We start from the raw sequence: 13926 nt of genomic DNA, 5'->3' as shown, positions 1-13926 counted from the left end.
GGGTGGGGTATACTTTAAGAAACTATAAGGCTCCCCAGTGAGCCTTCTAGAAGTAGGGTTGGGGACGTTGGGGCAAGGACGCATTTTTTTTTTTTTTGGGGGGGGCAAGGTTACACCACTGGTGGTGATAATTAGAACAGGATTTTTTATAGGAAGTATCCATTTGTCTACAATATTGTTTCAAATGCAGGCTGCAAAACACAAAGTGGCCGAGCACAGATTTACTATAGTGGCAGAAATCTGCTTTAAACTGATGTGTTTTACTTCACCTTTTTTTTAAACTTGTTGTTGTTGTACGCTCATGTGCACTTGTTGTTAAATATTAATATACTTCTAGAAACTGTAATATTAATATAGATAATAATTAAAGATTCACGATATTATGTTCTCCATGACTGCCTGTGGACTCCTTCCAAATTGGATAGATCCCTATTAATATATTCATCATCATATTCATATTATAAGACCAATTCTCAGCTGAACGCTAGGATAATTACATGGTTACTACAACTTATACAAGGGGATAAAAGATTAAAGAAACTCTAACCTGAACTGGGTGAAGTCTTGTCTTCGTACTGCCAAGTCCTTCCACTGTAGTGACGGCCATTCCATGCACTGAACAGATAGGTGCAAGACAAGCATTCACGGCCAAGTGGCTTGATTTGGTGTCCAACGAGAAAGTATAGATATGTGTTATTGTGATAGTTAGGCGTAGGTCTACACAAAGCCTACTCACATTGGAGGCGCACATTGCCAGCATGTGATGTTACAAAAAGAACCAAAGATTATTCAATATTGATGGTCACAATAAAAAAGAACAAGTAAAATGTGTGTGACTCGGGCCTGCAACACGCAACCGCATGGTGGCTGCCATCTTTAAACGAGCCGCTAGCCGTATATATCCCCGACCGCGCCTCACGCAGGAAAGTAGGTGGGGTTCAAAAATGTTCGTTTTGTGCTAAGGGGGGGGGGGTCGGCTGGACAGAGCACGTGCACCCCGGAGCCACCCCGGAGGGCGGGGCGCCAAACCGGCTAAGGCGCGTTGGAGCTTGTGTGGTGTATGATGAAGCGCCATAGAAGGATGGTATGCCTAACCCCTAAAAACAAAAACATAAAAGTAAAAATATAAACAAACCATGGCTCGTTAACCTTTTATTTACCTGATTGTCTTATCTTGAGGAGAATATCTCGACACCATTACCGTGCAGGCTCCGCAACCCCCTTCTCCGCATCCTAGCTTGCTGCCGGTCAGACGTACTAAAACCAACAGTTAAGTGATTTTTGTCTTGGGTTGGAAATGGGGAAAGGTACTTTCGGCAGAGATTGTGTTTGTTTGTGTACTTTTTTTTTTTTGGGGGGGGGGGTGGGGTGTTTGTCTGTGTTAATATTGGGTGTTTGTTCGTTTGTTCTTTTTTCTGTTTTGATGGTGTTTTTTGTTAAATTTTTTATCTTTTTAACATAGCTGGCCTCAGTGGCTGTAAATGGAATTATTATGAACTCTCACCAAGTAGCCTGCTGCAAGCACACGTGTGCTGGCATGGCCGGTGTCAGATGCAATTGTGTCCGCCATGCAATAATGTCCGCTCCGGACACTTTTGCAAATGCAATCGTGTCCGGGGCTATGCAAAAACCGTCCGGTGGACATGCACGTAAATATACATGTATGTATGTGCGCGTAAGCGAGCGTGCATGCACTGCTACGTATATGCAGCGTGAATATTCACGTATTCAATGATTGCAGCGAATACCCAACGGCTGAACATTTCCCATATCATCCATGACATGCACATAGCTTTCAAAAAAAAAATGGCGAACTCATTCCGTCGCCCTATTCAAATGACGCCACGTGCGTACACACACAGAAGTATATAATACAAACAATTACCAGTGATACCTGGGTCGATTTCATAAAGAGTTTTAGGACTAGTCCTAACTTATGACTAGTCCTAGGAGATATACAAATTGCATGGATAGTCCTTAGTTAGGACGAGTAACTGGTCCGAACTCGACATAAGACTAGTCCTAACTCTTTGTGAAACCCACCTCACTCGTCGTAGACGTCATGGACCACATAATCTGTGACAGAATCCATTACCTAGTTTAATTTGGACGTGTGATCGTTTGAGGAAAACAACAGTGTATTTCTTGATCTTCATTACTCAATCCTGACAGTATTGAGTGTATGACCTGATATAAAGTTTATTGCCTCACTGATAATATCCAGTGGTACGATGGACTCCAGATATAAATCTGGGTCGGCTAATGTCCTTGAGTGATACAAGATCTGATGATATTCGGTAAACACAATTTGAAGGAAAAAAAAATCCATAAAGGACAATGGAGATTGTCAATAAAGTATGGCCCTTTTCGAAACGACGGCTTCGGCTTTGGATTCAGCTTCATGCTAGCTTGGCCCCGCGGTTGTTTTGACCATTTGCGCGCGCTGTGCGTATAGGCGCTCAGGGCTTCAGACGAGAGGACGGAGCCTGAAGCCAAATCCAGAGCCAAATCCAAAGCCAAATCCAAAAGGGCAATGGTTCTATGACAATGAAGACCTATATTTACTCACTTTTTTTACCAACAAACTCGGCCGGTTATCCGTGTTTAGTCAAGTTAAACATAGACTTTGGACCTTCCCGCTGCTGACCGTATAGCAAATTTCACTTCTAATCACATAATACAACAAGCTGCATCAAAAAGCGAACTTTAATTATTGTCATTTAAGTTACTTCTTCAGGGGGCGTTTGTTTAATTTGGCCCTGTGGTACAACGGACCCCATGAACCGCCTGCGCTCTAACTTTAGATCAGTGTTAGGCCTACATTGTGTATATTACTACAACAAAATGTGAGGTAAATGGAATTACGTGTACGTATCCTACACTTTAACTCCAGAGTCAGAATTTAGCCGGATTCCGGGGGGGGGGCTGACCCGTTTACGGACCAGGCTAACTCAAAATCTGCGTCGTTTTTAATGGAACCCTTTTATGGGGTCTTTTTGACACCGATTAAGGGTCAAAATGACAGACATGGGTCGGGACCCAGATTCTGGTCGATTCTGACTCGCGGGAGATAAACTTTGTGGTCACATGTCGAAGACAAATGTTATGTAGACGGATACAATTTGAGCTGCGATTCCGCGGCAGTGGGAACTTGGCGGTGTGTTGAGAACTTAGGGCCGGTGTCCCAGGGAATTCTGTCCGCCGGAGATTCGGTCCCTCATTGGGTGCGTTCGTTTAGCTTCCCTGGGTCGACCCCGGTGTGTGAGGGTTTTTTTCCCAGGACGAATGTGGGTAATTATCTGCACACGTTCGTCCTGGGAAAAAAAAACGCCACACACCGGGGTCGACCCAGGGAAGCTAAACGAACACACCCTTTATGGGAAATTAACAGGGGCTGGAGGAGGAGGAACCGGGTCGCTATCAGAAGAAGTTTGTGTGCCACACAGTTTCCCATATTGGGGGGGGGGGGGGCGGGCATAGAATCTCCTGTTACACCGGCCGCAAGGGCCATGCGGAAAACTAGTGAATTATAACGATAACTCTATTAAATTATATTTTGTTTTCATTCTGAGATTCTGAGTAGTGGTTTTGTGTGTTTTTTTCCCTCGCACTTTCTCTTCTATTGAAAGGAAGAGGAAGTCTGTATAGTGTATTTCAAAACAAAAAGGATACATTTGGTCCGTAGGTACGCCAATACAGTCAATTCCGGCTGGACATGATGATCAACAACCTAGAAATAACAACAAATTAAACAACAAAATATAACCAAACGCACCTTTTTTGTGGATTCGTGCTTTTTTGACGCGGTAGCCGGTGTCGCATGCAATTATGTCCTCTATGCAATACTATCCGGATTGCATATGCAATAATTTCCGCCGGTAATAATGTCCGCCGGACGGTTTCGCATATGCAATCGTGTCCGCCCGGACGCTGTTGCATAATGCAATTGTGTCCGCCCGGACACATTTGCATATGCAGTTGTGTCCGCCCCCGCGCAAAACTGTCCTTGCAGTAAATTAAACGCCCTTGGTCGACGGAACACGTCCGCCATTTTTTTACAAGCTAAGTGCATGTCATGAATGACATGGGAAATGTTCGGCCGTTGGGTATTCGCTGCAACCATAAAATACGTGAATATTCATGCTGCATGAACGTAGGTTCAGTGCACGCACGCTCGCTTAATACGCGCGCACATACATGTACAGTCATGTACATGTCCGCCGGACGGTTTTTGCATAACCCCGGACACGATTGCATATGCAAAAGTGTCCGGAACGGACAATATTGCATGGCGGACGCAATTGCATCTGACACCGGTCCCAAATTCGAGCAAACCAGTGGGGATATTCTAGCAGGTTGAGAAGAGCGAACATGTGAAGAGAAAGCAAATAATTACTCTTGCAATGGAAACTAAATTTGGGGAAAATCAACCCATATTGATGAAAATTGATATTCTTCTTAAAGGAACACGTTGCCTTGGATCGGACGAGTTGGTCAAAACAAAAGCGTTTGTAACCGTTTTTTATAAAATGCATGTGGTTGGAAAGATGTTTTAAAAGTAGAATACAATGATCCACACAAGTGTACCTCCAAATTGCGTGGTTTTCCTTCTACTGTGCGAACTAACATGGTCGGCCATTTATGGGAGTCAAAATTTTGACCCCCATAAATGGCCGACGTATTAGTCGACGAGGTAAAAGGAAAACCACGCAATTTCGAGGCAAGTTTGTGTTGATCATTGTATTCTTTTACAACATCTTTCTATATACCCATATGCATTTCATAAAAAACGGTTACAAACGCTTTTCAAAGACCAACTCGACCGATCCAAGGCAACGTGTTCCTTTAACACCGTCATAGGTTATACAGGATGGAGGGAACATGCCCCAGGCATTTAGTTTCCAATACCTAAGTTGCAAAGAGCAGGCCAGTCAAACCATATAGGCCTATCGCAAACCAGGGCCTATCGACACTCCAATAAATAATATACCACAAAAAATGCCTCCAAATCGCAGCTACATGTAGTAAGCCTGCACCCAGTCGATGGTTTGTTGACAACAACGGCCTATTTGGACTCCCACTGTTTCTTTGTTGGAAAGTTGTTTTCGAAGCAAGTTGGTACATAATGGGTGTGTTCAGACAGCGTAAGTTAGACCCGAACCGGTTTAACTTTTACGAGCAGCAGGGGGTGATCGTAAAAATAAAACCCCTTTGCGTTCAGACAGCACTGAGTTAAACCCGATCCGGTTTATCTTTGGTTTTAAGAGGTCAAAGAAAACGCGACCCCGTTACTCTAACATCCTGTTTATTGTCCTGTTCATTGGTCACCGTGTGTTTACATAATGATTACGGAGGTCAATGGGTCGCCTGTTGGGAGTTAAACCGGATGTGGTCTTTTTTATTCTGGTCTTTTTTATTCTGTCCACACACAGTGTTAAAAGATAAACCCGAAGTGGTCTAAAGATAAACCCCTCCCTGGACGGTTTATCTTTTGTGGGTTGAACTCAATTCGGACTAACTTTAGATCCGTTCAGACACACTGAGTTGAACTCGATCGAGTTGAACCATGAGTTAAACCAACTTTAGTACCGTGTCTGAACGCACTCATTGTTAAGAAGCTTAATATATTATTCAAGAATTGTGAACTACAACCCAAGCTGATCATGTGACCACGGGAAATTGGGGCAGCGGGTCCCCGAGGTCAAAATCAGAACAACATCGTACAAAGCAATGGCATCGGCCTTTTTTCCCCTATTGTTCCATTCATACAAATTATTATAATACCTCACAGTTCCTCGAAAGAGTTTTGTGTGTTCAAATCATTATATATGTGAGGGGATCTTGAAATCGACCGGTTTTCTACCTTCCGCCCAGGTAGTACTAGTAGTTTAAAAGCAGGACAGGGTATTTTTCAGGACTAAGATTGTAAGAAGTCTCCCGAATTCCAAAAGTCTACTCAGCGGTAGTAGAATACAAAAAGCAAGACAAGTTCTCAAAAGAACGAGGTTCCTGGGGAGTATTGATTACACATGGTGTTACCGCAAAACCAAAATATTGTTATTGATACCTCATCATGCAATGCCTCAAATCCCAGGATGTAAAAAGTAAATAAACAGAAATTTACTCTTGTATTATTTTTTGTTAACTCTTTTTGTTTTGTTTATATTGCTTTTAATTTTCCGTAACATTCTTAAATATTTTACGTAATTTTTATATCGTAATTTTATCATGTGATTTTATGTTTACTTTTAACATGTTAGTTTAATCGCAGGGCCCAAATGGAAACCTTTTTTTTACTGATTTGGCGCACCCTGGGTAAATACAGGAAGTTAAGTCATTATATTAACTTTTGGATTACCAAATTCAATCCAGTTCTTTAGTTTGTAATCAACACATATGTTTGCAGATTGTCCTATAAGCAGATAATCTGCCGCCGATTACGTTTCCAGGAAAAAGACCCGCGCCGATCGATGGTGCTTTGGTATGGATTTTGGATCTGATAAACTTAAGTATACTCATATTATTCACATTGTCTGCGACTTAATGGTTTTTTTTCCTTCTTTTTCTAGCATTCCGTGCACAATTCAGCCATGTACGGACCAAGCCTAATGTAGAGTGAAAAACACCACTCTTTACATTTCGAGCTGTCCTTCATATGGCTCTTCAATTGTGGTGGTTATTTTACTCTTTTAGAGGGGTTTCACTCCAGGACAGAGTGAACAATTACTCAAAAAGATGCAAACTTCGATCTAAAAGAGTGGAAGACCACTCGAAAAAGAGTTGTCCTTTTTGGCTCTTGAAAGAGTGCCTTTTCACTCTTTTACATTAAAAGAGAATAGGTTTTGGAACTCAGGAACTCGTGCCAAATTTTGCTCGACAGTGAGTGCTAGCTATACTAATAGACAGGGGCTGGAGGCACTCGTATAATATTATGTATTTTTCATTATCAATAAATTTTCATTTTCTTGAGGCTATGGGATGAGCGTGAGTTCGAATCGCAGTCCTGGCGGTGTTCTTGTTTGAGCAAGACACTTGAGCAAGACGCTTGCTTGTCTTCCCCCAGGGGTGAGTGGGTATACACCTTTGAGCAAAGGCGGGCAGAGGTGATTCTTGTGATTGATTTGCATGTGTACTCCCAAGGGAGCTGGGATGGTTTTCCCACACGGGCAGGAAAGCTGTGTGCATGCTTTCACCAAGGACCAATAATAATTCACCGCGAGAAGATGAACTGTCAATATTACCATAGTAATTTGTATTGTGACATCACTGCTTTAGCAGTTACGATTATTGTTAACAGCTCTTAGAAAACCCACCGGGCTTAATTGACGGGCCTCCCAGGTAGCTGGGGGTGAATTGAAACGAATAGCACAGTAGTGTGACCGGGGTATTATTGCTTAACAGCATTGGCGCTAGTTTATTGTTATATGAAAAAAAGAAAAAAAAGAAACTATATTGGAAGACACCGGACATGGTTGATTATAAAGACCAGTATGTATCCCATCATCTAAAAATGCATAAAGTAACAAATCCGATTGTGAAAATTGGGGTTCCAATATTTGTTCATCGAATTTGTGAAAAAAATGATAAATGGAAAGAACACCCTTTTTGCATTACTTTGTATGCTTTCAGATGCAAAAACTACGTTACTTCAAAGGGGGCCCGCGTTTCTCACAATGTGTTAACAACAGCTCTCCATTGCTTGTAACTTAAGTCAATACCGGGCAACCTCGGTATTCTAGTTGGTAAGACACTGCTCTAGAATAGCGAGGGTCGTGGGTTCGAATTCCACCCGCAGTTACATGCCTGTGATATTTGTTTGACAGGATTCGGGAAAGTACTGCCTATAAAGTGCTAACACACATCGGTGTATGGGTAAAAACCAAAATTAATATTCTTTATCGATGCAACATCTAAAATACAAGTAAGTTGTTATGCTAATTATGTAATCAAATAGAAGACGAGATCCATTGCTTTTTTTGGTATAAAGGATGATTACGGATGGGAATGTCTCTCTTTTTAAAAGTGGGAAAGGTCTGGATTACGTAATGTGACCTCTCTATGTCGACACTAAAACTAAAAGTTTCCTACCTGCTCCCCCCCCCCCCCCAGGTCAGGTTGGACTCACCTGCTGCATATGCACTTATTTCCTGCCAGGGCTCCCCCCCCCCCCCCCCCAACACACACACACACCCATTTCCCGCAAGTCCTTGGTTCTTGGTTGTAAAGCTCAAAACAAAGTAAAGAGTTATCCTATGGAGTAGAAGGCACAATAAATGCCGTGCATCTAAGTGCTGTGATCTGAAATAGTTTTATTAGAATAATAATTACCTTTTTGCCATTGCAAAAGAATACCAGCGCATCGCTCTCCGGTCTGAATGTGCTCACTTGCTCCGAGTCCCGGGCAGTATTCTGAACCTCCAGGTCACCCATAGTTCTTGCAAGAGCCGCTATACTTCCTAACTCCTAGTTCAATTCCCAATCTGTGTCAAATTAAAGAGCGACTGTAGGAGCGCGATGTCGTGTGTGTTTGATTATCACCAGAGAATATCATCTAATTCACACACATAACCATGAAGGCTGGTCAAAGTCTGGGATCCAGTTTCAGCTGGAATATTCATCATTATTTATTTTATGGATATAAAGGTTTGTAGCCCTACTACCTGCGTTCGGGTTGTGCGTGGGCCTATATACATAACACAAACAATAGTTTTGAGCATACGGCAGCAGGTATGAGGTGATGGAATTTCGCACACTGTCACACCATAATCTATACCTCCACGGTCATACAAACTCGAGTAGGTCTTGTCAGGATCCGCTGCTTTTGTTGTTCTATTATGCCTATCCTTTTTTTAAGAAAACTTTCTAGGTCTATTGATTGGTCTATTGTGTAAAATTACCCAGCGAGGGCATAGGGGCTTATTTCATGCATGAGAAAGATGATAGTGTTCCACAATTCGTCGTTTGAAAACATAGGCCTACATAGGGTGCGTTCGTTTAGCTTCCCTGGGTCGACCCCGGTGTGTGGCGGTTTTTTTTTTCCAGGACGAACGTGTGCAGATAATTACCCACGTTCGTCCTGGGAGAAAAAAAACACCGCCATGGCGGACGTGTTCCGTCGACCAAGGGCGTTTAATTTACTGCAAGGACAGTTTTTGCGCGGGGGCGGACACAACTGCATATGCAAATGTGTTCGGGCGAACACCCATCGATTTCACAAAACTCTTCCTAATTAAGACTTATCTTAGGACGTAGGACGAGTCCCAGCCCTGCACTGTAGCATGCATTGGACACTATTGGTAATACTAAATATTTATTAGCATAAAACCTTACTTGGTAATGAGTAATGGGGAGAGGTTGATAGTATAAAACATTGTGAGAAACGGCTCCCTCTGAAGTGACATAGTTTTTGAGAAAGAATTAATTTTCCACAAATTTGATTTCTATAGACCTCAGAATTAGATTTTGAGGTCTCAAAATCAAGCATCTGAAAGCACACAACTTCATGTGACAAGGGTGTTTTTTCTTTGCGAGTTATCTCGGAACTTCGACAACCAATTGAGCTCAAACTTTCATAAATTGTTATTTTATGCCTGAGATACACCAAGTGAGAAGATTGGTATTTGACCATTACCGATAGTGTCCAGTGTCTTTAACATTGGAAACAAAATGTACAAGAATTTGAGGTCTCGAAATCAAGTATTAGAAAGCACACAACTTCGTGTGACAAGGGTGTTTTGTCTTTCATTATTATCTCGCAACTTCGATGACTGATTGAGCTCAAATTTTCACAGGTTTGTTATTTCATGCATATGATGAGATACAGCAAATGAGAAGACTGGTCTTTGACAATTACCAATAGTGTCCACTGTCTTTAAAAATGGCATACACAGTTTCTTTCTTTCTTTTCTGCCGAGAGAACCGTTGAAACAGTGTTGTTTAAGACAGTGGACACTATTGGTAATTGTCAAAGACCAGTCTTCTCATTTGGTGGGTCTCAACATATGCATAAAATAACCAACCTGTGATAATTTGAGCTCAATAAAAAATTGGTCGTCGAAGTTGCGAGATAATAATGAAAGAAAAAAACACCCTTGTCACACGAAGTTGTGACATTTAGATGGTTGATTTCGAGGCCTCAAATTCTAGATCTGAGGTCTCGAAATCAAATTCGTGGAAAATTACTTCTTTCTCGAAAACTATATGGCAGCCGTTTCCCACAATATTTTATAATATCGATCTCTCCCCGTTACTAATTACCAAGTAAGGTTTTATGATGATGATTATTTTGAGTAATTATCAATAGTGTCCACTGCCTTTAATCACTACCACCAGTGAAAGGAAGATACGGCCAGCCATTTTGTGGAGCCAAACCTTTGGGTTTACAAAATAGCGGACCGCGTTCTGTACATAAAAAGACACACCATTTATACTTTGTGAATCATTAGATTCTACCTTTGAAATATTTTTTCGAATGATATTATAAATTTCAAAAACAAAACAAAAATCCTCAGGGTTGCCTTTTACCAAGGAGAAAATACATGTACCCTTGCCCTTTCAAAAACGAAGCATTAAATGAACACGTTGCCTTGGATCGGACGAGTTGGTCTAAAAAAAGCGTTTGAAACCATTTGTTGTGGAATGCATAATGGTTAGCAAGATGTTTTAAAAGTAGAATATAATGATCCACCCAAGTATCACTCGAAATTACACGGTTTTCATTTTACGTCGCGAACTAACACGGTCGGCGATTTATGCGAGTCAAACATTTGACTCTCAAAAATGGCCGAGCGTGTTAGTCGACGAGGTAAAAAGAAAACCGTGCAATTTCGAGGCATATTAATTTGTGTAGATCTACTTTTACAACATCTTTCTAACCATATCGATTTTATAACAAACGGTTACAGAACGCTTTTTAAAGACCAACTCGACCGATCCAAGGCAACGTGTTCCTTTAACATCTTTCCAATCATTTAATAACGAATGCTTTCAAACGCTTTTTCTCAGAAATAAAAACTACACACTTTTTAAATGGCTGCAGAATAAATTAAAAAAATTATGATTCTGGGGGAAAAGGTTTAGATATGGACAACTTATGGTTCAACTTATATATGACACCAAAAAGTCCGAAAACAATTTGTGCTCACTGAAGAATAAACAGCTGACATCTTGGAGTGAATTTTATCAGCTCCGGAGGACTTACCTCTCACAAATTGGAGGGCTAATTATTTACTGCGCGAACTAATTTCCACACCCTTTACATAAGTGAGCAGTCCTCACCCAATCATCAATTAATTTTTGACTTTGTGGTGTCATTATGAAAGTTGAGTCCATAAAGATATCTATCCCGTATTACCATTTCACCCAGAATCATCCATGGTTTTTTTCGGCAGCCATTTCAAAAGTGTAAAGGTGTTTTTTCAGACACCCTATTTAGCCAAAATTGTCAATGACTCTCATCGACAATTTCCATCTCCTGAACTTGTGGTAGCGCCTATTCATGCACTTTCTATACTTTGCATGTAGTGTCATGTAATCCGAAATGGTTACAGACTATTAATTTATCGTCCTCGTACACGCAACGGACGTCTGGGTACTGCACGCCGTGTGCTAGTCTTTCGGACTAGCGCATGGCAAACCGATGCACTATCACACGGCTGTCGTCTAGCAAAACTAAGACATATCATGTGACGCGCTCTAAACCAATGAAAAGGCAGAATATTGGTAAGGGGTGTTATAATATCGAACATTGTGAGAAACAACTCCCTCTGAAGAGACGTAGTTTTCGAAAAAGAAGTAATTCTCCACGAATTTGATTTTGATACATCAAGTTTAGAATTTGAGGTCTCGAAATCAAGCAGCTGAAAGCACGCAACTTTATGTGACAATTTTTTTTCGACGACCAATTGAGCTCAAATTTTCACAGGTTTGTTATTTTCATGCATAATGTTGAGATACACCAAGTGAGAAGACTGGTCTTTGACAATTACAGACCTACCAAGTCTCACGCATTAGGCGTGAGACTCACGCATTTGGGCTCTGTCTCACGCTCACACGCACAGCAACCATTTTCTCACATTGACTTGTGTATGGTTGTGTAGTTTCCTATTGACTTGTGTATGGTTGTGTAGTTTCCAATTGACTTGTGTATGGTTGTGCGAGTTCCCATTGACTTGTGTATGGTTGTGTAGTTTCTCATTGACTTGCGTATGGTTGTGAAGTTTCCCATTGACTTGTGTATGGTTGTGTAGTTTCCCATTGACTTGTGTATGGTTGTGTAGTTTCCCATTGACATGTGTATGGTTGTGTAGCTTCCCATTGACTTGTGTATGGTTGTATAGTTTCCCATTGACTTGCGTATGGTTGTGTCAATTCCCATTGACTTGTGTATGGTTGTGAAGTGTCCCATTGACTTGTGTATGGTTGTGTAGTTTCCCATTGACTTGTGTATGGTTGTGAAGTGTCTCATTGACTTGTGTATGGTTGTGTGAGTTCCCATTGACTTGTGTATGGTTGTGTAGTTTCCCATTGACTTGTGTATGGTTGTGAAGTTTCCCATTGACTTGTGTATGGTTGTGTAGTTTCCCATTGACTTGTGTATGGTTGTGTAGTTTCCCATTGACTTGTGTATGGTTGTGAAGTTTCCCATTAACTTGTGTATGGTTGTGAAGTGTCCCATTGACTTGTGTATGGTTGTGTAGTTTCCCATTGACTTGTGTATGGTTGTGTAGTGTCCCATTGACTTGTGTATGGTTGTGAAGTGTCTCATTGACTTGTGTATGGTTGTGTGAGTTTCCATTGACTTGTGTATGGTTGTGTAGTTTCCCATTGACATGTGTATGGTTGTGTAGTTTCCCATTGACTTGTGTATGGTTGTGTAGTTTCCCAATGACTTGTGTATGGTTGTGTAGTTTCCCGTTGACTGGTGTATGGTTGTGTCAATTCCCATTGACTTGTGTATGGTTGTATAGTTTCCCATTGACTTGTGTATGGTTGTATAGTTTCCCATTGACTGGTGTATGGTTGTGGCAATTCCCATTGACTTGTGTATGGTTGTGTAGTTTCCAATTGACTTGTGTATGGTTGTGTGAGTTCCCATTGACTTGTGTATGGTTGTGTAGTTTCCCATTGACTTGTGTGTGGTTGTGTAGTTTCCCATTGATGTTAGTTTTAATTATTCTGAAGAGGTTTTTGATGCATTTTGGAACACTTTTTTGTGCACAATTAAAAGTTTGGTGGCGATTTCGAAAGGCCTTCTAAAACTGGCAATTTTTTGAGCTTTGAAAAATGTCACGCATAGCTGGCCTGTGACTTGGCATCTCTGCAATTACCAATAGTGTCCACTGTCTTTAAGATTAATCCTAAGTTAGGACATGGAGGATTAGATTTTATTCCTCCATGGTTAGGACGAGTACGAGATATCTCGAGAAACTCGTTGTGAAATCATCCCCAGATATATGGGGAAGAGGGTATCCCCTTTTCCAGTGTTCCACTTTTTCCTGCATAAGTACCAAAACCATCGCCGAGATTCCGAGCACAAAATGAAAAAGGTAACATAATAGGGGAAACCATATGGACCACCTGGTGAGAGAAGTATTGATTTGCTATCATAATACAGAAGACCATCCATAGCCGTTTTGAAGAAAACAAATGCTAAAAATTTTATTATTATTTTGCACAATAATTTCAAACTTCAGATCGGCGTTGCATGCTCTCAGCTAGTATAGCCATTGTATAGCCAAGTCATCCCAAGACTCCCTTAGTTCAATCCACAAAGTGAATCCGTAAAGCGCACAGTTTAGGGCCTACATTGAGTGGCAATCCGAGTAGGGACTTTGAATGACCGCAGTATTGGTTAATTTTATCTTTGTTATGTTTTGTATAGTGTTTGTTTGTTTTAGGTTTTTCATAGTTTGTTTGTAGGGGAGA

The 13926-nt window shown here is 41.2% G+C and overlaps 1 protein-coding gene across 1 annotated transcript in view; it reads right to left on the bottom strand.

Moving 5' to 3' along the window:
- LOC139934637 (xanthine dehydrogenase/oxidase-like) overlaps positions 1-8676 on the bottom strand; it is a 40989-nt gene extending 32313 nt beyond the window's left edge. The window contains exons 1-4 of the mRNA XM_071928943.1: positions 8329-8676; positions 3673-3730; positions 1161-1257; positions 548-656 (exon numbers count right to left, since the gene is read on the bottom strand). Of these exons, the coding sequence (XP_071785044.1) occupies positions 548-656; positions 1161-1257; positions 3673-3730; positions 8329-8430 (366 nt within the window). The 5' untranslated portion in view covers positions 8431-8676. The remainder of the gene's footprint in view (positions 1-547; positions 657-1160; positions 1258-3672; positions 3731-8328) is intronic.
- Between the last annotated feature and the right edge of the window lie 5250 nt (positions 8677-13926).

This window comes from Asterias amurensis, chromosome 3 (assembly GCF_032118995.1).
Source record: "Asterias amurensis chromosome 3, ASM3211899v1".
In the NCBI taxonomy this organism is placed as follows: Eukaryota; Metazoa; Echinodermata; class Asteroidea; order Forcipulatida; family Asteriidae; genus Asterias; species Asterias amurensis.
Note: the sequence above shows the minus strand (reverse complement) of the source record. Positions and strands in the feature narration are given on the sequence as shown.